The 26837-nt window shown below is 34.3% G+C and overlaps 2 protein-coding genes across 3 annotated transcripts in view; one reads left to right on the top strand and one right to left on the bottom strand.

The window, feature by feature from the left end:
* Positions 1–654: 654 nt before the first annotated feature.
* On the top strand, positions 655–6640 carry LOC144970089 (nocturnin-like). 2 transcript variants are annotated; one of them, XM_078909309.1, is made up of 4 exons: positions 655–796; positions 2745–2936; positions 4155–4353; positions 5584–6640. In XM_078909309.1, exons 2-4 carry the CDS (start codon positions 2889–2891, stop codon positions 6429–6431), a joined length of 1095 nt encoding a protein of 364 aa, XP_078765435.1. In that variant the 5' UTR covers positions 655–796; positions 2745–2888; the 3' UTR covers positions 6432–6640. The 2 variants fall into 2 exon arrangements, with proteins under 2 accessions (XP_078765435.1, XP_078765436.1); XM_078909310.1 differs by lacking the exon at positions 2745–2936.
* Positions 6641–12240: 5600 nt separating this feature from the next.
* LOC144970088 (dolichyl pyrophosphate Glc1Man9GlcNAc2 alpha-1,3-glucosyltransferase-like) overlaps positions 12241–26837 on the bottom strand; it is a 23699-nt gene continuing 9102 nt past the window's right edge. The window contains exons 8-13 of the mRNA XM_078909308.1: positions 25341–25461; positions 23853–23992; positions 22287–22423; positions 20072–20169; positions 18867–18939; positions 12241–16569 (exon numbers count right to left, since the gene is read on the bottom strand). Of these exons, the coding sequence (XP_078765434.1) occupies positions 16257–16569; positions 18867–18939; positions 20072–20169; positions 22287–22423; positions 23853–23992; positions 25341–25461 (882 nt within the window). The 3' untranslated portion in view covers positions 12241–16256. The remainder of the gene's footprint in view (positions 16570–18866; positions 18940–20071; positions 20170–22286; positions 22424–23852; positions 23993–25340; positions 25462–26837) is intronic.

Raw genomic sequence — 26837 nt, 5'->3', positions numbered from 1 at the left:
TTCTCTCTTTCTTTCTTCTTCTTTTCTCTTCTTCTCTTCTTCTTCTTCTTCTTTCTTCTTCTTCTTTTCTTCTTTCTTCTTCTTCTTCTTCTTCTTCTTCTTCTGCCTGTAACTTAAATTTTATAGATTCCACAGACCACAGTATTTTTCTTTCATAGGAGAACGAGACTTTTCCATTAATGCGTTGCATGCTCGATCCCCATTCGATGATGGACCTTCGCGGATGATGAATTTTTTTGGATTTTTTCCCTGGTATTTTTGTTTTTTGATTTATCTGGTACTGCTTCATACACACTTTTTCAGATCTTTGTCTTACACCAGTGTCTGCTCCCTAATATTATATTATGTCATATATCACTTTATATCTACCTACTTATTATTTATAACAACCATTGGCCTCGATAAATTATTACACAAGTAGTACATTACTTTTCTCTACTGGCACTGGTAGCAACAAAAATGTGATTTTAAATCTTTTTATATTCAAAATTTATTTCCTTTTTCTTTCATACCTACATCATCAGTTTTTGATATTGCTACTTTTGCGAAAGTATTGTCCGAATAGCTGCACATGGATTTCCGATGGTTTACTATTTATAGAAAAAATGTAATGAGCTAAAAATAAAAGATCCTTGCCAATGACGACCAAAAAGTTGACGAGAGTTCCACATCGTCGAACGAAACATAAACAAATTAAATGACAAAACACATCGGTCAATGAGAGTGAGCCAGAATATTAATTGACGTCGTTACGTTTACATCGCAAATTAAGTCATTTCGTGACTGAAATTTTAAGGTAAAGCGATACCGTGACGAAATGCTCTGAAAGAGGGAATCACCATGTTATTATTGGATATTTTTCAACTAAAAATTAGTTTTCTTCTTTACTTTTTATGGACGACATCGCCGGTCAACCTCATCATTCATCTCGTCCTCTTCCAAAATATCACATTGATAAGTCACATGCTGGTTGACCAAAATGCGTTATTTTTATTGGTTTCAGGTGGAAATTGGTACCCAGCCAGACCTTTTTCTTGTTGATTAAACAAAAAAAAAATCTTGTTCTCTTACTCGTGTCATTTTCAGATTGTGATCTTATCTATCTTGAACGTATTCCCCGGCGAATTAAAAAAAAGAAAAAGAAAAGAGGTTTTTCCTTCTGATAATCACGGATCAGGAGGTCAAAATGTGAAAACATATTTTCAGACATCTACCCACCCAATAGTCTGTAGTAGTAGAATAGAATGATTGTTAGTAGTTAAGCTTTCTGCTGAATCCAAATCTCTCCTGTGCAATAGACTAGATAGCAGCATCCTATCCAAATGGTAACAAAGACAAATAATAATTACTTTTTAAAAAAGTTTATGTATGTTTGTGTGTGCACGCGCGGGTTTGTGTATGTGTGAAAAGGAAAGTTCCTTTCTAATTTTTCCAGCACACAACACATCAAAAACTGCTCAAAATAATGTTGTCTATCAACAGATGGGGTTTCTGCATTCTGAGAGTAAATGAATAATAAGAAATTAAGAAAACCCCTAAGGAAAATAAAATATTTCATAAGATATATCTGTATCTATAATACTTTCAACCATGTGCGATCAAAACCAGTTCTCTACCCAATACTGAACTGAGCAGTTCTATATTGCTAGCTTGTACTATCTAGATAGTACTAAATGAGTAAGAGAATGAATGGATTTTGATTTTTTTTTCCAACAGAAATGAATGGGTTGTAATAATCTATTGAACTGAAAGTAGTCCTTTAGAGCCATAAGGTCTGTGGAGCCAGAGTTTATTCTGTTTTCTGTAGTGTAAAACGGGCAATCTGCTTGCTATCCCTAGGATGTGATCGCCAAAGATCTACCAGATCTATCAGGCCCAACTATCCAATCACCGTTTGGTAGACAGTGGAGTTTGAAAATATGTTGACTGCATCCAAGAATGACACCAGTCCTTTTGATTAGGAAGCGAGAACTCTTATCAACTGAGCTGATAATCGCAGACTTTGCTTGTTTACTCATACTCATACAAACAAAAACAGTTGTAATTTTTACTCTATGTTACGATACATAGTTTCTCCACTTAAATGACTCATTCATTCAAATTCCTAAAGATGAAGCGGAGAAAAAAAAAATGCAGTAATATAAGATCATGAGCAAGCAGTCTTTCTGGTGTTAGTATATGATAGGTATTTTTTTTAAAAAGGGCCACCAAGTGGGCTACTGGACTCTGATAAGATTGGTGAAAAGAGAAATGCATCCTACCCTTCCAAAGGAGTTACCCAAAATAATTCTTCCTTGAAAGGGAACAAGCGAGTGTTGTATACATTTTAAAAATCAAATTTTAATTACTGCACTGGTATGAAGATAATATAACAGATCTGTAAAACTTTGGAACAGTAACAGTAACAAGTATGAAATGGAAAATGCTGCTTCCATAGGTAGACACAAAATAGTGATTGATAAAGAAATATCAATTTCTGATATAATTATCATTACATTTAAGTGCACAGGGTATTCAAAGATCAGTTGGCGTTCACATGATATGGTATGATGTGATGATTGATGTATTACACACCATGGTCAATATGATGTCATGATTGATGGATTACACACCACAGTCAAATGACAAATCGCACAAATTAGAAATATTATAAACCTCACAAGAAACAATTTTTTCATCTGATTTAGATAAATCTGTTAAAGTTTCTGTTACACTCCTTTTTGTTGTTCTTTTATTTTTGCCAGCCAAAGTGGTGATCAGTTGTTACAACATTCACTCCGACAGGCTATAAGAGATAGGTTTGTGTGATGGTTACAGCTAGCTATTATTACTGTCTTGCCAGCCATATGTGGTGAGCATTCTGCTGAACTGCACTCTATCAATGGACTATGTATCTTGTCAATAGATTGACCTATTTGATAATAAACTCTTTAACGGTGAGACAATTTCTTTCAAATCACAGTTTTAAACCACTCATTATGTATGAAGTTACGACTGTATTCTGTATTGATGCTATTGTGTTTATCGAAAAATCTCATAACATCTGCCAGCCAGATTTAAGGGACCAACACACAAAACTAGATGTAACCTTGACCATTTATAGTCTGATTGATATAATTTAATGAGAAGTACTCATAAAAAAAGGCTGGCTAAAAGCAGTAACAAAGAACTGAATGACGTGAATTTCATTCCATCTATAGCTAATTGTTTTCACTTAACAAGAGTGAGGTAACATTGATTACTCAGGACCTCATTGAATGAAATATAGTTGCTTTGTGGTCTTGTGGAATGACACTTTTCTTTGGACCGGTAGTTTGCGTCCTGCTTTGGGCAGTCCAAAGTTGAGTCCTTAGAAAAGGCTCTATATAACTAAACTCAGGTGTAAAAAGAGTGCCTGGCCACTAAAATAGTGTTTTAACGCCTTTGAGATGTCACATCTCCAACGTTGTAAAAGACTTTGAACACATTATTGTTATTTTTTATTATTTTATTTTCTTTACAGATGCTCAATATGTAAAGCTTAGCAAATATAATAAGATGAAAGGAAATAGATTGTAAATAACTCAATGGCTCTGTTGATTGTGAACCTGCAATAATAATACCATTATTATTGTTTAAAAAAGCCATTTTGCTTAGGGCTACTTGAAAAAAATTTACTGGTTTATTGGAATGCAAGCCAGATAATTGAATCAATTATCTGGCTTGCATTCCAATAAACCAGTAAATTTTCTTTACAGAAGTTTTTTTCACGAACAGAACACTCCAATTAAGCAGTTGTCTGATTAAGTGGCATTCCAATTATAGGCCTTGACTGTACTATGTCAAGTGAAACGGGTAACAAATGAATTTAATCTTTAAATAAATAAATACATTAAAAAAATTTTTGCTGTTTCATTCACTCTCCTCAATGAATCATAAAAACTTATCTTGCTTTAAAAAATTTTTGACAATAGATTCCATTTTTTGTTTCTAGTTTATCCCGACTTGTGTTACAGATTGTGACAGAAAAACCTGGATGGCAACAGCGTTGTCTCTTCTAAAAAAATTATAATGCCTTATGAAAGTCAACATGTCCTACATGTTAAGTGTTGGATTGGGACCCCTTATAAAGCGCTTTGATCACATTGAGTTTCATATAATAATTTTCTCCTTAGACTCCATCTTCCAAGATGGCAGATGTCATCAACGGTACTGCCGATCAAGTTTTGAAGGGAATACAAGACAGAAGAAAAGCATTTAATGATACACCTCTGATCAACAGACATTTTGTGTCATGTCTGAAGGAAGGCGAGAAGAGATCATCAAATCCTAGCAATGTCATTCGAGTGATGACATGGAATCTTCTTGCTCAAGGTTAGTGGTCTCCTCTAATATATACAGTGGAACTCGATAAAGCCAACACCGCTGACCCAGAAAAATGTGTTGGCTTTAAGCAAGATTGAGTTTATCCATTATCAATAGAAATAGAACACACTTTGATAAAGAACAAAAAAATCTGGGACCAACAAGAGGTGTTGACTTAAACTTAAACAGAAGTTGACTTTATGAGGATTCCACTGTAGATCTTTTTCAGATAAACTTCATTTAGTAATACCACATAGGCATTCTGTATCCCAAGATTTGTAAACAAGTGGGTCTTGATACCTCAGTTGGTAGAATACTCGCATCACAAGCAAAGGAACCGAGATTGATCCCAGGAGATGTCGAGATTTTTTCCTGCAGTGATTGGGTTATTGGGTCTGTTAGATCTGGTGGAAAGTACTTTGTGATAGACTCGCTTCCTATCCAAAAGGTAACAAGCAATTGCTATGGTCTGTTTCACATTATAGAAACAGGGATAAACTCTGGGCCTAATGACTCTGAAGGACTATATTTGCAACCAGAAAGCGAATAATGTCCTGCCTTGCCAGATATTCATTAGTATCAGAGTTTCCATAAAATTAGTCTTGAAGAGAGTTAAATAATTCTTTCTTTGTGCAAAATATAATATCTTTGTACCAATTCAATGTGATAGGCAAGTGTACAATCAAATGTAACTGTCATGTGAAGGAATGGATGTTGGTTTTGGTGTGTTCTACTTACCAAATGTTGTGAATTGAAATTGAGACTAAAATGCGACCCACCCTTTCCAAATGGTATTATGTCGGGATAAACCAGAGCCGATGTGTACATATATGCAGGTCTGACTTCCGGACCCACTTATGAGACTGGTTTAAGATTGTTGTAATGGACAATATTTTGCGTCATTTTTTGAGATTTCCATTGCCCATAACCTTCTGTAGATTTGTAGTGTTAGACTAGGACAAATACGCCTTATTGTGACTTGTTCTGTATGACATAAAAAATTGTTTCTATATCCAAGAAATCCAGTTTCAGCTTTAGTACTGAAGAGAGACGCAACATTTGTGTGGTGTGGGATGGTGTTAGGTTATGGCTCTGTATATGGTCTACTGGGGGAATAAATCGGACAGTATAATGATTTGATAAATTTACATTTTTATGCTTTATTTATTTACCATATATGGTAAAGTTTAAGTCTTATATTTTCAACTGGTGGTTCATTTGTTTTCTTTGAACTTTCAGGACTTTGCAGATGTAACGACAGTTTTGTGAAGTGTCCAAAAGAGGCCTTGGACTGGTCTTTTAGACAAAATCTCATCCTTGAAGAACTCCTATCCTACTTGCCAGATATTTTCTGTTTACAGGAGGTAGACTACTTTAAATTTCTACAACAACAGCTGTTACGAATCGGGTACCAAGGTTCTTTTTTTCCTAAGCCAGATTCTCCGTGTTTGTACACGAGAGAGAGTAATGGACCGGATGGATGTGCAATATTCTGGAATGAAAAACGACTAGCATTATCCCACTTAGACAATTTTGTACTGAAACGAGACAATGGGAGAAATTCCAATCAAGTTGCTATTGTGTGTAGATTCAAAAATTTGTCAACTAAGGAAGGTTCAGGTCAGGAGTTTAGTGTGGCTACGACTCATCTAAAATCAAAAAAGGAAAATCACAAGCTTAGATTTGAGCAAGGCAGATTTTTTGAGAGGTGGTTGTCAGAATTTTGTAATGACACACCTTTGATATTAGGTGGTGATTTTAATGCAGATCCTGAAGAGAAAGTTATAGGAGTCTTTAAAGACAGTGGTTTAGATTTATTCAGTTCTTACACACTTCTTTCCGAGGATGGATCAGAACCTCCTTACACGACCTGGAAAATCAGGGGGAATGTCCTTGGACAAGAGGAATTTTGTCACACCATCGATTATCTGTTTTACACTCAAAAATACTTGACATGCTCCCAGCTACTGGCGCTTCCATCGGGAGAGGAGATTGGTGAAGGGCGACTTCCCTCATATTCCTATCCATCGGATCATTTATCACTTGTCGCTGATTTTGAATTTAAAAATAGACAACTGTCTGTTTGATAGATGATATTTTGCAGATAGTTCATCCAAAAAGATCTCAACTTGCTTGGACTCATAAGATGGCGATTTAGGTTTTTTTTTCTACTCTCTTCTTAAGTGTAATAAATTTCTGAGGAGAGGTTCGCGATTTGAGAGAGTTAGATAGATAGATAGATAGATAGATAGATAGAGAGAGAGAGAGAGAGAGAGAGAGAGAGAGAGAGAGAGAGAGAGAGAGAGAGAGAGAGAGAGAGAGAGAGAGAGGAGAGGAGAGAGGGAGAGAGAGGAGAGGGAGAGAGAGAGAGAGAGAGAGAGAGAGAGAGAGAGAGAGAGAGAGAGAGAGAGAGAGAGAGAGAGAGTGTGTTTAGATTTGGTTCCCAAGAAGCATAATGATACTCTCATACCCCCCACTAGGACTTCATTGTTACACAAGACACAATGTTGCCCATATATTGATAGCTAAAGGAACTATTGTTTTATGGTTTTAATGATGAGTCGATAAAAAGATCTTCATATTTTAACAACAAACCACGCCTGGCTGATATCTATTGAGTTATCATGAATTTAATCATCCATGATTTTCATTAAATTCACAAAGTTTAACCGGTAGTTTCCACCATAAAACGAAAACAGCAGAAACCCCTAAAAAACAACCACCTAAACAACATTTATTAAATAAATAGATGAATACATGAAAAAGTAAATAAATAGATAAATAGATAATTTAAAAAAAAAATAGATAAATAAACAATTCAGTAAACTGGGCTCCTGATACAGAATGTGACTCAAACTCATGAGTAAAGAACCGTTTCAATTTCAATTTGATGTTGTTAAGCATTTTTTTTTTACCCCTGTGACATTTCAGCAGTGATTGGGTAGCTAGGTATTTTAGATCTAGTGGAAAGTACTTCATTAACTGAATATCCAAAGGATAACAAGCAATTCATTCTTATTCTTATTTTAATGTGATACTGGATGGGGCATTATGTTACTGTCTTGTAGAATGGAACCATTTAGTTTCGCTTGTGTTCTGTCTAGGGTCTTTTGATAAGAGGGAAACATTCAGATGGATTTATACTTTTGTGAGAAATTATTTTCATAAATCATCTCTCCATAATAATAATAATAATAATAATAATAATAATTTATTAGTTACGCCAAATGTTGGGTTTTTAATAAAATATAATGCTTATTTTTTAAACTATTTAAGCTTGCCCTCTTTGTTCTGTAGCAATGCCAGCGTTGGACTTAAAAGTGGAACTCGAGAAACAGTGATATATTGCTCATGAATGTTCTTTTAGTATCCGTTGAACTTGTCCCTATTTACTTCTGTATCATCCTATTTATTGGTGTTGAAATGAACACAAAATGTTATGTGCGCTGTAAAACTCTTTAAAATCGAAAAATTCGATGCATATATTATAATATCTTTTTCATATTACCTGTAATATTTAATTTGCTTAGGAATAAACTGCGGAGAATGTGACTCGGAACTGTTGAACAGAGCTTAAAATGTGATATATTATTTATGATATTATTTCCAAATACACACGTTTACAAGATTTTAATAAGTATTGAGTATTTACAGTAGAGCACAAATATAAAGAACAGCCTAAGACAAAGAATAAGAAAAGTGTATATATATGTTGTTTTTTTTAGGGTTATAAGGTGCTTGCAACACATTGAGATCTTGTCAGCACCAGTAAAAAGGAGGAAAATGGGATAGTAAAAAGTTCCAGAATCAAAATTTAAGCACCCAAGAAAAGGTAAGACAAAGGGGAATTGGTTCAAATAGGAAACAGATATATATTCCAAGAGCACACTATCAAAGTATTTAGTTTGAGATCACCTAAAAGTCTCATCCAGACACAAGCACATGTCCCCACCAAGAGGAATACACTCAAATGTTTACAAATCATAATTAATATGTAAACAAAACATAATACAGTGCATAACAGAGAGATGATTTACAAGGAAAAAAAATATCATCTCCCAAAACTAACTATACATTTGAATGTTTCCTTCTCAGTCAGGGTATCCGGCCAGGACAAAACTAAGTAATCTCATTCCATGACAAAGACAGAAAACAAGTTGGAAAACAGATATATGGCAATAGAAGACACAGTACCTCCCTGCCCACTATGGGAGGTCATGAACCCCACCCAGATAATATATATATATATATATATATATATATATATATATATATATATATATATATATATATAATATATATATATATATCATGTGTTTTGGTTGGGGTCTTTTGAATTCCCATAGTCGGCAGGGAAGTCACCTGCTGTGTCTTCTCCCCCTACATCTGTTTTCCAGGTTGCTTTCTGTCTTCGTCTTGGAATGGAAATGAATTGGTTTTGTCCTGGCCCTGGCCAGAGTCCTTGATTGAGAAGGAAACCGTCAAGTGTATGGTCATAGTTTTGGGAGATTACATTTATTTCTTTGCACATCATCTCTCTGCTATGTACTATTATAGTTTTTGTTTTGAATATATTATATTTTGTAAACATTTGAGTCTATTTGGGATCCTGTGCTCGAGTCTGGATGAGACTTTTAGGTGATCTCAAACAAAGCTCACTGATAATATGCTCTCGGAATCTACAACTTTTTCCTTATTTGAATTAGTCCTCTTTGTCATACTTTCCCTTGGGCGCTTTTAATTGGGAATCTAGAAATTTTGGACTCTCTCATTTTCTTCTTTTTACCTTTTGCTGATTTCACGTAAACGTATTGCGAATGCTGTAAAACCCTGTATAAGAAAAGCATAACAAACAGACATGTGTCCATTATTTCCATCAATTCGTTTCAAGCTGTTCATTATAAGTGTGATCTACTGTAGAAGTAGAAGTGATTAAAGGAAGTAGTACATGTGATGTGCTTGCTTGCTTGTGTGAATGTGTGTGTTCATAATTTAAATACGATTCATATGCATTTGAAAAATGCATGGATCTTAAATTATATTATTATAAGTCATATTTGGACAGTATCAAGGACAAATGGACTACTCCATAATTGTACTTTTTCTTTCAGTTTAAGAAAATGTCCAAGACAAGTTTTGGTCTGCACACAATACCATTGTTTCATCTAAATCATAAAAAAAGAAATATTTTAATAAAAATAAAAGATATTTTATAAAGGAAAATTGGTTTCATAAGTAACTTTTATAAAATCTTTTGTATAATATGGGCGATCTCACTTGTCTTAAAAAACACTCTGTTGTATTTGACATTGTTGATGTTGTTTGTTGTTAATCTAGTGAAATATTATGTTATTTGCACATATATATATAATTGTACCTGGAATCTTTTTGTTGAAATCATGACGTTATTTTATCACATTTTTGTTGATAAAGAATTGCAATACCTCAAAATCCAATGAAGTCAAATTTATGTATTATTATTATCATTCTTCTTCTTTTTATTTTTTTTTGCATAGCTTGCAGGATTTACAGTATGCCTCATATTTAACAGCATTTACATAGCGATACATTTATGTATACTTATTTTTCAACGATAGCTCAGTTTGTAGAGCGCTCACTTCACACACAAAGGGACCAAAATCGATCCCTGTGCGGTCGAGACTTTTCTCTGATCTCCCTGCCCACCCAGCTGGGTCTGTTAGATCTGGTGGAAAGTACTTTGCAATAGAATAGCATCCTATCCAAAGAATAACAAGCAATTACTATTGTCCTTTTCACGCTATAGAAACTGATAAACTCCAGTTCCGTGGGCCTTATGGCTTTGAAGGACTACTAACTATGTATGCCTTATTCGTTAATGAGAATCTTCAATTGCCATTATCCCCAGCATTTCCCTTTATCTGTTTATTTTCTCCAATATATCTGAAGATCAAGAAAGACCTTTGATAGGGAAAAACTTTCAATGATCCAGAACAATTCCAAAATCAACGAGGCACTGAACAAAGAATCTCTTGTTCTCACTTCACTCATTAAAAAAAAAATCATCATCCATCCTTTAACCCTTTTTCCGCAAGTTTCAACTTTTTCTTCTACTGTCCAAACCTGCACCCCCCCCCCCCCTCGCCCCCCCCAAAAAAAAATGTACACTCATTTCTTTCACTCACTGAAATCTCAACAATATATGTATATTTATTACGTGTATAAATAAACTTTTAAAAAATAATACCAACACATTATTTTATTCTATGTCTTAATCTTATTCCACAGGAATTAATTTTGTTAGTGGTTACCATCATCATCATAAGATTCATGAACTCCTGCATTGGTAATTTTGAACAAGTTCTTAATGCTGCTGTGCAATCATGGGAGCGTGCATTGGGAAATAGTTAGAAATTTTTAACGCAGAAGACCTAGAATATTAATATAGCCCTCCAGTGACCTCATCTATATTATTTCTCATCAAAATGTTGTTTCTTTTCTCTCACAATGATTGATTCTTGAATGAACCAATTTGACATTAAGTATTATCACTGTGGTTAGGATATCATTATCAATGAATCAAAATCTATTTTGAGTACAACCAGATTCTTGAACGGATACATTAAAATAAAACGAACGTGAGCTTGAGCTTTTTATATAGCGCAATATCTGCTAAACGTGCTTGAAGTGCTTTATACAGTGTCCCAACAGCAACATGTAACATGTACGATGAGACATGATGCCTGTTAGGCGATATTACAATTTTTTCAGACAGAGATAATGCTGTTAAAGACCAGGTACTCATTTTACACTTGACTGCGGTAAGAGAATGTGAGTAAAAGCCCTTTTCCAAGGACTCAACTACACACTGCTCAGAATGGGACTCAAAGCCAGGACCTTCTGATCCGAAGGAGAGTGTCATACCACAAGACCACATAGCCACAAAAAGTAATATAGGGATGCCTCATAATATTTTTGTTATCAGGTTATAATAAAATTGGATTTTCAACCAAAGAAGTGTAATAAAATACTTTGCTACAAATACATCTTGACACAGATGGGAATTGATTTTTAAAACCTCATATTTTCTTCTCAGGTGTCTCCTATCCGGAAATCCACAATCTGATGTCTCCCTTATTTGGCCAGGTCGCCTGGGGACGCCTGGGGATGTATTTGTCCTTTAGTTGTACACCGTAATCCAGAAATTCTTGTTTCCAGATCTGATTACCTATTTTGGGAACACACCATATGAAATGCTGGGGGAAGTAGATTGAGCTAGGTTGAGGTGACTTGCTCTAGGCCACGCCGCGCATGGCGGGTGATCAAATTCGTTACCTTTTGGGTATGAAGCAAAGACGGTACCGCTGAGCTATGCTGTCCCCATTTTAGTTCATTACATTTTACAGTCCACAACTTCTAGCATCTTGTAATTGCCTGCTGATTCCATAAAAACACAAATAGAGTTCAAGCTTTACAACAGCTCTGAGGAAGAAGACATTTTGGTCGCTTCTACTTAGTCATCTTCCTCCTCTTCCACCCCTAGTCAGGGTCACTTCCTTCCCAGACTATTTTGGACAATTTCACTATCAGTTAAACCACCGGTCCCTGAAAGAGATAGAATAACAATCAGAATCAGCAGATACGTTTTGTAATGAAGCGTGCTTGAAGCTGAAATTACCCTGCTTAAAGGTGTGTAGTTTATATTGCAAAAATTAGGTAAGGGACATTTAGCGTGCTTGAGTACGAAACATACTTAATGACAGCATGCTTAAAGATGGTATGGTCTGTATCACTTTGAATAATAATATGAAAGAGAAGGAGATAGCAATATTATTATTATTCTCTCACAAAAATGAGATGCCAAAGAGTGTCTAATTTGGAAACTATCACTTCAATAAAAAAAAACCCAGACGGTTGTGTATTTGATTGTGATATATTTATTAGTCATTGACTTGTCAAGTATGATTAATGATTACATCAACTTTGTCATACAATAGAATTCTGATGAAATTTTCAATTTGTGCATCTCAATCTTAATTCATATATTGAATTACCTGATTCTTTATGCTTTAAAATTAAAATGCTACATAAAGTTCCCAAGGGTGAGAAGACAGACCAGAGAATTCCCAGCGTGCCATGACATAAAGTTCCCCATAAGGACAAGAGACCCAATTATTTATATATAAGTACAAACATATAATCGGCACCCTCTATGTGTAGAACAGATGAAAATAACACCTTTAATTTCATCAACAATATGCAATAGTGTGCAAGTTCCCACTTTTATTTTTAATTTTTTTTTTAATGGCGCTTGCAACCCTTCATTTCAGCACCATTGAAAAGGAAGAAGATAGGAAAGTTTTAAGAATTCTAGATTTATGGTCTAATACACCCAAAAAAAAGTAAGACAAAGGGGATCAGTTCAAACAAGAAACAAAAGAGTCAATGCGTTAAGTTTACTGGTTCCACCTGGTCACAATCATAGGATCCCACCAAGAGGAATACTTTCAAATGCTTACAAAACATTATATTCTGATAAAAACCCCATAACATTACATACCAAGAGAGATGATTTACAAGGGAAAAAACCCATTTTCTCAAAGCCAATACTATATACTGTTTGACTTTTGACTGTTTCCCTCTCCTCAGCAAAGGACTTGGGCATTTCATGACGAAGACAGAGAGCAACACGGAAGAGGAGAACAGATATTGGCAGATAGAAAAATACCCCTCTAATATGTTTCAATGTTCAGTATAAATGGATATACAGTTCAAAATACTTATAAACATCCAGGATTTTTGATGAAGAAGAGGAAAAAGAAGATGAAATAATTGTTTAGGTACTTTGACATCGATTTGTTGTTTTTAAGGGTTTTACGGCGCTTGCAAAACATTAAGGTCATATCAGCGCCAGTAAAAAGGAAGAAAATGAGATAGTAAAAAGTTCTAGAATTACAATTAAAGCAGCCAAGAGAAAGTAAGACAAAGGGGAACTGGGAACAAATAGGGATCAGATGTAGAATCCAAGAGCATACCACCAATGAACTTAGTTTGAGATCACCTATGTCTCATCCGGTTACAAGCACAAAATCCAACAAAGAGGAATACACTCAAATACATTAACATTTAAAATAACAAATATAACAATACATAACAGAGAGATGATTTACAAGGAAAGAAATATCATCTCCCAAAACAATAACTATGCATTTGACTGTTTCCCTCCCAGCCAGGGCCAGAACAAAACCAAGTAATCTCATTCCAAGACAAAGACAGAAAGCATGTTGGAAAATAAATGTAAGGGGATGGAAGACACAGTATGTACCCCCCCCCCCCCCTGCCCACTATGGGAGGTCAGGAACCCCACCCAGAATAACAAATATAATAATACATAAAAGAGAGATGATTTACAAGGAAAAAAATATCATCTCCCAAAACAATAACTATGAATTTGACTGTCTCCCTCCCAGTCAGGACTCCGACCGGGGCCAGGAAAAAACCAAGTAATCTCATTCCAAGATGTTGTTTTGTTTTAGTTTTTAAGGGGCGGTTTGGGTCTTTTAAAAAAAAATTGTAATTACCAATATTGGGAGGTTTTAATCATTCTGTATCGTCATTATAGGTTAAAAAAAAACATTTATGGTGAAAAATTTTAATCGTATCTGTGTTGATACCCATTTTGCGACCTAATTTGGGGGTCTGACATAAAAAAATATAGCAATCTTGTGGCAAACGTTCCACAAAAACTAATAAAGGAATGACCTCCATATTCTTCCCTCTTGTCAACATTGTACTATAGTGTGTCACCATAGAGAGATTTTACGGCTTTAGCTTATGTTATTTTTATTAGAACATTACAAAGTTGAGAATCAAAATGTTATGACAAAATTGATGTTAAAAATTCAGAATTAGGATTATAATTCAAAATTCACATATCTTATCAAAAAAATCTCTCTATGGTGACACAATACATTATCTCTGTGATAACTGTGGAAATTTTCATTGAATAGATTCAGAGAAACGTTTGACACAGTATCCCATACCCTTAGAAATATGACATTTTGAGAAAATAGCAAAATAGCTTCCCATTTTTCACACTTGTCTTACTATCTGTACCATTTTCGACTGTGTTTTTCGTGCCTTTATAGTCTTCTTTAAGAATTTGGACTTCAATTATATTATTTCTAGGATAACAAAATATCAATTTCCACCAAAATCTCAAAATCAATTTTTCGAAGGATTTTCCTAATAATTAGACCCAAACCGCCCCTTAAGGTTTTTACGGCGCTTACAACACATTAAGGTCATATCAGCGCCAGTAAAAAGGAAGAAAATGGGATAGTAAAAAGTTCTAGAATTACAATAAAGCATCCAAGAAAAGGGAAGACAAAGGGGAATTGGTTCAAATCGGAAACAGACGTAGATTCCAAAAGCACTCTATCAAAGTACTTGAGATTACCTAAAAGTCTAATCCAGACGCAAGCACAGGTCTCCGCTAAGAGGAACACACTCAAATGTTTTACAAATCATAATATATAATATAAAGAAGGCATAATACAGTGCATAACAGAGAGATGATTTACAATGAAAAAAATATCATCTCCCAAAACTAACTATACATTCGACTGTTTTCCTCTCAGCCAGGGCATCTGGCCAGGACCAGGACAAAACCAAGTAATCTCATTCCAAGACAAAGACAGAAAGCATGTTGGAAAACAGATATAAGGGGATAGAAGACACAGTATGTACCTCCCTGCCCGCTATGTGAGGTCATGACATTGATTTAGTGACACATGAATATACATTCGCATCATACAATCACACAGCTTCCATTACAAAATAAGGTAATTATCATGCACAGGAAAAAAAAAACAAACAAAAAAAACCAGAAACAAAATAGTCAAGCTGAATTTCTTTTAAATTCAGCCATAATTTGGTTTAAGCATGGCAACGAGAAAACTTGAAAAATATTAACAAGGCAAGCTGCTATTTTGTATAATGCGGTAGATAATTATTACTGAGTAACCTCCCTTTCGTCATTAGGTGAAAACGTTACATTACGCAGTGAAACTGAAATTGTGTCACATTTTATTTGACACAAAGAAATTACAGACCTTACAACCATCACTGTAATGCAAGGTAGTAGCGGACCTGTCAAATTGAAAACTTCAAAATCAGTGATTTTTATGTGACTTTTTTAGTAATTTGACAAGGAAATGAGTAAATACAGTACTTGAAATACTTGAAAATCACTTTAATATAAAGCCTTTTTTTGTTTTGTTCAGCTGTGAAAATAATTTGAATCACTTTTGGTTTATCAATATTTGATATTTCTTTACCCTATATATTCACTTCATTTGGTTTTCAAGGTCAATAAAATAACCACTAAATGTGTTCAAGCGCTTTACAAAGGTATCCCAAGGTTTCAACAACACTTAACATCTAGAACGTGACATGAAACCTGAAAAAAGTTATACAATTCATTCTTTATGACAGAAAATGCTGTTATCAGCCAGGTACACTATTCATTTCACACCCAAACATGGTGAGAAAATGTGAGTGGAGAGCCTTTTCCAAGGACTCAACTTTTGCACAGCCCTCTGGGACCAACAGCTCACATGCCGATGAATCATAATAGTAATAATAATAATGCACATTTGTCAAGCGCAGCGTATCCTGCTATATCATGCAAGCTCTGGGCGTAATACAATGACAAAAAGTGAGAGTTAATGTATACTATAGCAATGACTTATAAATTTAATTTCATCCATACAAAACATAATTGTACTCGCGAACACTTAAACACACACACACACGAAAATCATTTATCATGGACACTGACCCCTCATGTAATAAAAATATAACCACTCAACCAGGACACAAAAATACATGTCATAATATTTATTTCAAAACACTAATACTTTTATAATTTTTCATGAATGTTTTTTTCTATTTTCTTTTTTACTTTTACTATCATCTTTATTTTCACTATTTTTTGAACTACTCGAAGCAAAATCATTGGTCTCCTCAACTGCGAACAAGTGATAAAATCGAATCCAGCAGTAAATGATGCCCAGTGAGCAGTAGATGGAGGTAAGCATGAGGGGCAGGAAGGGAAGGCGCTGGTCCAATTGGAAAAGCCAAAATCCAAAGCTGTTGAAAACCCCCAAAATAATGAAGCCAAGGATGTAGATGCTTTCTGGTGTATTCAGCAATGGTAAGATGCTCTCCTGCGATATCTTGGACCTGAAAAATATAATATTATAAAACAAATCAGGACAGGTTTTAATTATTTAAAATATCTCCTAGTCCTGTATTCAAGCCCAGACAAAATATGTGTGACTGCCAAGAAAATGCACGAATTTGACATTCCAGTGTATTGATTGTTTCTGACTCTGCTGTTTCTGTTATTTAAGGTCCTTTTACAGATTTTAAAGTATCAAAAATTACAGTGGAATGGGGTGACTAGGGCCAGTTATGGGGACTAAGACCAGCCTCCATATGTGTCCCCCAGATTAAAAACGATTAAACAAATATAGTAAAACGTACATCATTTTATAGATTTCACCCTTTTCTACATTTTGAAAAATAACAGGTTATTTCAACGTCAAGATATATCATATAAAAATGTTAAAAAGTTGTCTTTATTCCACCCCTCTCATTGGAAAACCCTATCATTTCTTCATATATAGGTAATCGTTGAATAATGCTTTGAACGTGTTGAATAAAAAATTTATTCAATGATTGCTTAATATTTATGCACATTTTATTGGTGTGAAATAAGGTGCAAAAGACAGCTGATTGGCGATTAAAAATAGTCTTTTAGTAGTGCGCATGAATACAAATACAATGTTTTTGTTTTTGGGTCAAATTGTCATTCTAAAAGATGGAGAAAGATACAATGGTGAATAGAAGTACTAATACGATGCCGTTTGGTCACAAATTATCTAATAATCTTACTTGGAAGGGTTGAAATAAACGTATTCTTTCATTTTCTTTGTCTTTATTAAACTCGTTATATTTTTATAGTGCAATAACATATACCTGCAAGCTTGTTGTGTTATTGGGCACGATAAAAATAACTCTTTTAATAAATACAAAGAGATGAAAGAATCGTATAGTGCAGTATGAAACTCCAGTTTGGTCTTAATCATGCTTTATCCCAAGGTAGGCACATGTATGTCTCAAGAGACTGACACTTGTCAGCAACAATGTAACACCGTGCAGAGAGAGAGCTTTGTTTGAATTTTCTTGCTTGAGGAAAATATGAAATTCTGCGACCAGGTGTTTGAGCCTCGATCCCTCACTTAAGAAAGTATAATGCCTAATAACGTGGCAATCTTGTCTACAAAAAAGAGCATTCTATCCATTTAACTTAATTTAACGATCTCCACTCATCAATACTGTGACCTACAGACCTACAGTAGAAAAAATGCTGCAATATAAAGATACAATGGTGAATAGAAGTACTAATACGATGCCGTTTGGTCACAAATTATCTAATAATCTTACTTGGAAGGGTTGAAATAAACGTATTCTTTCATTTTCTTTGTCTTTATTAAACTCGTTATATTTTTATAGTGCAATAACATATACCTGCAAGCTTGTTGTGTTATTGGGCACGATAAAAATAACTCTTTTAATAAATACAAAGAGATGAAAGAATCGTATAGTGCAGTATGAAACTCCAGTTTGGTCTTAATCATGCTTTATCCCAAGGTAGGCACATGTATGTCTCAAGAGACTGACACTTGTCAGCAACAATGTAACACCGTGCAGAGAGAGAGCTTTGTTTGAATTTTCTTGCTTGAGGAAAATATGAAATTCTGCGACCAGGTGTTTGAGCCTCGATCCCTCACTTAAGAAAGTATAATGCCTAATAACGTGGCAATCTTGTCTACAAAAAAGAGCATTCTATCCATTTAACTTAATTTAACGATCTCCACTCATCAATACTGTGACCTACAGACCTACAGTAGAAAAAATGCTGCAATATAACCCCCACCCCCCCCCCCCCCAAAAAAAAAAAACAAAAAAAAAAACCAACAAAAAAACAAAAAACACCAAAAAAAAAAACCCAACAAACAGACAAACAGTAAAACACCACCTTTTAAACGATATTTTACAGGACACTGAAAATTGCAAATAAGTTTTGAAACAGTTGTAAATAATTCAAAAGGTGTTGTTACATGGCATATTTTGCACAAATTGAATAATATTTTAGATTTTAGAATATTTTTGTTGACAGAAGTATTTGGAACACACCATGTGCTTATTTGTGTTACAACTTTTGATGTTAACAGCAGAAATCCATGCCAGAATATGAACGAAACATTTAAATTTAGAGTGCGCATCGTGGTATTCATCATTTGTTGTTTATTGTGCTTTCAATTGATTGTAATCGGGGCATTATTATTATTATTATAATGATAATAATAATAATAATAATAATAATAATAATAATAATATTAATAATAATAATAATAATAATAATAATAATAATAATAGTAATAATAATAATTACAACACCGTGTAATACTCACGAATAATATGTGCTTAGCATTTCAAAAGACACACAACTGCTGATTATCATCATTATGACTTTGATCATGCTTTCTGTGGAATAATAACAGATAAAGCAATTATACTTGCATTACCACCTACCTCTGTTAACACAGGACTATAAATAATAAAATAAATAAATAAATAAAATTCCTTTTATTCATCCCATAGTGGAAATTTGTCTCAAGATTCTATTCCAAGGGAAGACTGGAATAACCAAGGCGTCAGCAAAATGATCGAGGGCGAGTTGACTTATTCAAGACCATACAGCGCAGTGGCGGATGATAGAAAGACCATACCGCTGAGCCACGCTGCCCTGTGTAACTGTGTATTCAAATTTCTTAACTGGGCTATGAAACACACAAGGTAGTTCAGACACCAAAATATTATCATCAATTCTCTTATAATTGTAATTGCATGCCAGCTATAATAAGTTGGAAGAAATTAAATTCTGATACATGTTTTTAAGAAATGAGAATGTAAAGTGTAAACAATGGAGGAAGTCAGATATAAACAATTTTTTTTTAAGAACTCGAGGACTAATGTAGCAAAAAATCCACTAAAATGTGCTCGCTGCTACTACTACTACTGATGTTGCTACTACTACTACTGATGTTGCCACTACTACTACTACTACCACCACTACAACTGATGTTGCTACCACTACTTCTACAGATATTGCTACTACTACTACTACTACCAGAGCTGCCAACCCCATCTGATGAGAATGTGTACAATTGGACCTCAAAATGGGGGAGATTTCATAAAAATGGGTACAATCCTGAAATCGACGGAAACCAACGATTGTGAAAGTAAGAGGAAGGTACACTTACATAAAGTCACACCGCACAAGCTCAATTGCAGCAACAATGATGTTCCCAAGACTATAATCCAATCCTTTCAGAATTCTACCTCCCAGCATGAATATCATAATTGGTAAAAAAAATATATGAATATCCACTTGGTCACCAAGGTTTCTCAATAGGCAGTAATAATACTAAAGAAAACTGAAGTAACTCCATACACTGAAAATGGGTGATATGCGTACAATGCTGAAAATGCGTCAATTCCGCATTTTGCGGTAGGTTGGCAGCTCGTACTACCATCATCACCTCCACCACTTATACCATCAGTGGTTTTCCTCCTCTGATATAACAGGGGTTCTGGTTCTACTAAGCTGACTTACCAAGAGGTGAATAGATTAAAGGAAATAATGAGTAGAAGCCAGTCACGGACAACAGCAGAAACAATCTGGCATCCTCTCGACTATTCAAAACAAAAAGCCTGTAAGAACAGAAAGAAAATGACATAGAATATTGATATTTTAATGCCTTTCATCAAACTCCACATCAATAAAACCATACAGAGTAATATTTACTATATGTGTCAGTGCATGACATAATCAGTCGGAAGGTGAAAATTTTGGATTTGCAAATGTTTGCATTTTCTGAAAAAATATGATTCCCAAAGCATTTCAATCTTAATTTGAAGTAAATCGGATAATTTTTCATGAAGTTATGGTCAGATGTATGGGAAAGGTATCCCGTAACCTTTCTCAAATTTCATACTTTTTCAACATGACTAGCTATAAAAACATTTAGAAATGAAATTAAGCTTTGATATTTCCTGAAAATGTACAAAAATGGTTGATTTAATCATTTAAGAACTCATTTTAGATAAAAACTGATCTTCTAACTAAACTTGGCAATATCTCATTCCAAACCTTTACACTATCCGATGGATTATGTAATTTACTGTAACATATTGACTATGTTACAGTGAGAGACTGTGTGTGTTTGTGTGTGTGAGGAAGATAGAGAGAGAGAGATAGGGAGAGAGAGAGAGAGAGAGAGAGAGAGAGAGAGAGAGAGAGAGAGAGAGAGAGAGAGAGAGAGAGAGAGAGAGAGGAGAGAGAGAGAGAGAGAGGGGAGAGAGAGAGAGAGAGAGAGAGAGAGAGAGAGAGAAATTTGAATGGATTGAGGTTATTGTTATATGCCTAGAGCTTTATTGTATAGAGGATTGGGCCCAATATAAATAAATTTCATTATTATTATTATTATTATTATGATGCCATTTATTGCTTTTATCATTGACATATTCTTTGGGCTCTAATTTCTCCTGACACTATCAATGTCTCTGACAACTCCTTAAACATATATTGCATCCATGTCCCATTTCCTTGTAGGGAATTGCATAATTCAGGATGATACGTTTCATCTTCATTTCCATACTTGCAAAATTTTCAGGAACGAAATTAAAGAAGATTTTGGGGCAAATCTGGAAATGAAGATCGGAAGTGATCCACATCGTTCTCCAACAGTAAGACAAAATTGTGTGTACAAACAAATAATGCGAATTGTGAAGGAATTTTATATTCTATCCGTCAAGGCGTTCACTTGATGATTATATATAACAAAGATGATTTTTTTTTCTGGAAAAGTAAAATACTGTCAAAAAAATCGGAGAAATAGCTGGAAATCAAGAAAGAGAAAAAAACCATCAGGAATTTCCTTAAAAAAACCCAATAAACTTTGAGAGTTGGCACGTCTCTATTATGTTCAATACATTTACAGCCACAGCTTCAGACAGTATACTATGCAGTAATAAAGGAAGAAAATCTCACTAGTCTATGTAAACAGTCTATTGTGATAAAACTATTGACATTTTTTCGATAAGCCATTCATAGTGACACTGTGCGGCTACAGTGAAGTACCACAATGCTTATAAACGAAGAGAATATTGACACCCTTTCGAGATTGCCATAAAATTAGTCTTGAAGTGGGCAAAATGTTTCTTTCTTAAATGAAGAATATAATAATAATTTATTAGGGCAATGAAATTGTCACTGATTCTGTCCTTTAGTTGTGTTCAACACAGGGAAACACTTTTGAACCACTTTAATTAGGACAATTCACATGTAAACAACATTGTTAGAAGCTTGATGATTTCTGCGAGTGAACAAAACTCACAAATGGCACAACTCATGAAAACAATTAACCACAACACTGAAATACCAGTCCTCTGCATTGAGGTCTAAGTAAAAATTGTTTTGTCACCAAACAAAGGACTGAATTTGGTGGCAAATACATTCACTGCATTGATGGTTTAAGAATAATACTCACAACAACTGCCAGCCAGACATAACATATAAAAACAAAAAACTAAGGTGTAACCTTGAACGTTTATAGTCTGATTTATATAATTTAGCGATAAGTAATCACCAAAATGGCTGTCTAAAAACAAATAACAAAGAGCTGAGTGACGTCAATTTCATTCCTTCTATACTTCCATTTGGCAGACAAGAAACAATCAAACCTATCTGTCATGTAAACATGTTGAAGTTGATTTTGATATTGGCTGGATCAACTCACAACATTGTGTGAGCTAAAGTCTGTACTCACGTCATTGGGATGATGATCATCAGGACAGCTTTTTCATGGACGTGCCATCCAAATAGGAAAGACGCAAAACTGCACAGGATTAGAGTCCTCAAAAAGGCAGTTTTTGTTGGTTTCATCCACAAAATGGCAAGGGCTGGCTATTGAGGGTATTCAGGAGAAGAAAGAAAAATTCGTCATCAACCAGAAACAAACTGGCTGTTCTGCAAATACCTTAAACCAATGTACATCAATATCCAATAATATCATGTTTTAATCTTGAAATTGGTTTTTGCTGTCATATGAAAGCAAAGCAACAATTTCATAATATCATATTTTTTTCGAATTCCGTTAATACAATTTAGATCATAGACCTACATTTGTCAAATATCAGTACTGTAGCACTATAAGTATAAGACATTGCTATACATCAAAACTTAAAACTTGAAATTACTTGTAAAAGAAATTTGCTAAAAAAAAGCACCACCCCCCCCCCCCCCCCCCTCCTCAAAATAAAAAAAACACACAACAAAATAAATTTAAAAAAAAAACCTCTGGCAGAAGCATATTTAAAAACAGTAATTTAATTAAACCTCGACATAAAGTGCAAACAACTAATCTCAAATCTACTTTTAGACATTAAAAATAACAATAATATTCTTGAAGGATAAGTGGACAGAAAAAGAGGTTAAGGCTTTCCAACAAGAAAATGGATGGGCAATGCTAAGATCTGGAATGTTTTGTTTATCAGGGCTGCCAGTTGGCCTGAGTTCCTCTTGACCAATTTGGACTCCAAACGCGGCCAAATAGAACATGACATGGCCAAACATTTCTAATTCTCTGGCCCCCTTAAAAAAACTCATTGAATTTGATAAACAAAAAATCGAATGAATAGGAATAAAAAATGTTTTAGAAAAAATGAAAACAATGAATAGAAACATGATTCTCGATGTAGCCAAATTGGTCAAATGTGAAAGTGGTCGACAATGAAATGGCAGTGAGTAATAAAGCTCATTGAGCTTTTGGAAAGCAATGCAAGATTTTTAAAAGAATGCCAGTCTTGTCTCCACTTGGCATACTCTTCACAGTTGTGATAACGTTGTTGTATCCGAGGTGTGTGGTTATGAACTTCATTGAATGCAAGGTGGTTTTAGCAATGTCAAATAGGAGGATAAAAAAAAAAGCCTCTTAGGATTTTAAAAGTTTCATTGAATCCGTGGTTTAGTTGGATTAGAGATCACTGTATCCGGGGTGCAATGTATAGATAGTATGCGCTTGTCTAAGAAGCTCACAACATTGCCATCTGGAAGTATAACAGACCAACACAGAAAACTATGTGTAACTTTGAACGTTTATAGTCTGTTTTATACAATTTAGTGCGAATTACTCATAAACACGGATGGCAAAAAAAAACAATAACGAAAAGCCCAGAGTGTAATCAACTTCATTTTATCTGTAACACTGGATAAAAAATAGAAATATATAAATACCCAAACTATAAAACAGTCATGCTCAACCTGACTTAATACTTAATCATTATTTTATTTGGAGAAAGAAAAAAAAACCCCTCCAGAAACTGAGTTACCTTACCATCATGGCTAACACAGTCAAGACAAAAGTAACAGCTGGTGGGATGGATGGCAAGATGATGTGCTTGTACGTTTGAACCACTCCACCCGTCATGGAGGCTTCAGGCACAGACTCTCTCGAGATGAGACCCACTCGAACGCCTTTGAGTAGAGGAGGAGAATTTTTTTTTTTTCTATTATTTAAGTCCCCAGTAATATGATAAAATTATTATTGTCATTCTTGTTATTATTATAATAATTATCATTATTATTATTATTATTGCTATCATTATTAATAGTATTATTTTCATTATCATGATTATTACAACAAATGCCTAAATTATGGTATCAGGAGGACTGAAAATCAGATCCTGAGTCAAAGCAGACTAATTTTTTTGGATGATTTTCCCCGCATTTTTCTTTTTGCTCTGTCTGATTCTTGTTTCATTGTCACTTACTTTTTCAGAACGTTTACCTTACACCAGTAAAAGTAGTCCTTCAGTACTTTCCACCAGATCTAACAGATCCAGCTACCCAGTCACTGCTGGATGGACAGGGGGGTAAGAAAAATATTTCGGCTGCACCCAGGACTGATCTCAGCCCTTTTTTGTGTGAAGCGAGTGCTCTATCAACTGAGCCTCCTTACACCAGTGCCTGCTCCCAAATTTTTCACTTTCATATTTCCAAATTATGAAAAAGGTTAGAGGTTTTTTTATTGCACAATATTCTATTACCACAGAGCGTATCAAATACAAGTCTAAATCACATACATTTGTGTTCTGATTACATTTTTTCCCCTCCTTGTTTAATAAAAATTAGGAATGCGCAGTGTGTATTTTCTCTAAAATGATTTTTAAAAAAAGGAAAGTATGCCCACTCACATAATAAAAGGGATCTATAAATTTTTTAAAAATTATCATGAACTGTAAAATACCTTTAAAGCCTAAATCACATACATTTGTGTTCTGATTACATTTTTTCCCCTCCTTGTTTAATAAAAATTAGGAATGCGCAGTGTGTATTTTCTCTAAAATGATTTTAAAAAAAAAGGAAAGTATGCCCACTCACATAATAAAAGGGATCTATAAATTTTTTAAAAATTATCATGAACTGTAAAATACCTTTAAAGCCCTCTTGAGTTGGGGCCACATGATCCCCCCAGTCTCATAATTATCATCCATCATAATCATTATCATTATTATTGCTATCATTACTGTTAACGTCATTATCATCACTCCTTCTCATATTCAATATAATCCCCATTCTAGTGATAATACATAAAAGATTACCATCATAACTCTAGCTTGATATGACGTTTGGAACCTATGGGTATCAAAATTTAGAACAAATATGACTATCAACTTTGAAAATTGTAAAGTGCCCCTCACCCATAAAAAAAAACAAAACAAACAAATATGTACAGACAAAAAAAAAAAAACCCAATGAATTGGTTATGCCACCAACTAAACCATTACAGTTTTCATTGTAAGTGACAGATCAACATACATACACAGAAATGTCAAAATTTTGTCCAGGCCAGAGTAGAGAGCCCAAAAATTAGGAGCCCAGTACGAATGAACTAGTCCTCGCTTGAATGGAAAAAGCCTTGATAATAATTGACCATGTTGTCTCTGGAAAAGAAAAATTAAAAAAAAAAAAAATTGTCACTGACAAAGAGGAATTAATTTGCAGACACAAGAATATTATGTGTGCTATTGTTTAGCTTTTCTAGAAAATGTTTGTTGTCTCAGCTCATCTTGATCTTTAAAACAGGGAGGAAAGGAATATAATAAAACTTAACACGGGTTGTCGCAATGTAATGTAAGCAAATCTGTATCAAGGATGTCGTATCTTCAAATTCAGTAATATGAAATAAAAAATTATATAGGAAATGATGATAGTTGTTAAACTACATGTTTGTGGACTAATAATATCAACATTGTTAATATGGCTGACATGGTGGTTTTTTGCAAAAAAAAAAAAAAATCCCAAATTTTGCAAGCTAAAAACAGCAAAATTTGCAAAAAAAATTGCGATTAATTTTCCTAAAAACCCTTAAGTAGTTCATGAAAGAGAAAAGTATTTGTTTGTTTTAAAGGATTTCACGGCGCTTGCAACAAATGCATGGTCATATCAGCACCAGTAAAAAGGATGAAAATGGGATAGTGAAAAATAAACTAATCTTGATTAATTATCTTTCACATTCTACACGAGCTATCACATTAAAAGAAAAAAAAATCATCTTTTTTTTTCCTTTTCCTTTTTTATTTATTATTATTTTTGTTTTTTTGTTTGCAAAATCTCGAAAATTTGCAGACGTTGTGGCCGCAACGCAAATCAGTGATATTTTACGATTTTTTGCTGCCGCAAGTGATACAAAAAACTGCCATGCGGGATATGGGTCCTTGCTTGATTTCTACTCTACAGACCATTCATAATTCACACACACTGACATCAAGTTGCCCTATTTTTAAAGAAATAATCTATTGCTTCAATGACTGACTGAACAACAGCATCTGATGATAGCACATCATCCATCTATTCTCAGTGATTCAAACGCACAAATCCAAAAAGTAAAGAAGAGCACTGGAGGTCTGGAAACTGAATCTTTAAAAAAAAATAACGCTTTGGTAAAAATAGTGATGAGTGAAAGCATTGACTCTACAAATGATGTTCCAAATTCCGGGGGAATATCAAAGTTACCTTTAGCAAACTCATATATATAGTCATGCACCTATCTGACATACCATAAAATGATGAGAATAAATTTTATTTCAGTGACTAAATATAATTACCAGGAAACATTTTAAGGATTGAAACTCAAAATTTCAGAATTTATGAAAGTAGCAGTTTGTAAAATGCGCACACCCATTGTTAAATGTACACACACGACACCACCTCCTAAATTTGAGTTCACGAACATTTTGACTCAATTAAATTAAGCCCCCCCCCCCTTCCCCCAAAACTTGAGCATTAATATGGCGTAATATCCACTAAACGTACTCAA

This window comes from Berghia stephanieae, chromosome 4, assembly GCF_034508935.2.
Source record: "Berghia stephanieae isolate SIO BIC M18660-M18661 chromosome 4, UCSD_Bste_1.3, whole genome shotgun sequence".
NCBI classification, from domain to species: domain Eukaryota; kingdom Metazoa; phylum Mollusca; class Gastropoda; order Nudibranchia; family Aeolidiidae; genus Berghia; species Berghia stephanieae.
The sequence above is the reverse complement of the archived record's forward strand: the minus strand, read 5'-3'. Positions and strand labels throughout refer to the sequence as shown.

Excerpts from the sequence above, each read along its gene's own strand:
- LOC144970089 (XM_078909309.1), top strand. The coding sequence starts at position 2,889 with ATGTATCTTGTCAATAGATTGACCTATTTGATAATAAACTCTTTAACG. Across the intron at positions 2,937-4,154 it reads TGATAATAAACTCTTTAACG|ACTCCATCTTCCAAGATGGC; the intron begins GTGAGACAATTT and ends TTTTCTCCTTAG. Across the intron at positions 4,354-5,583 it reads ATGGAATCTTCTTGCTCAAG|GACTTTGCAGATGTAACGAC; the intron begins GTTAGTGGTCTC and ends TTGAACTTTCAG.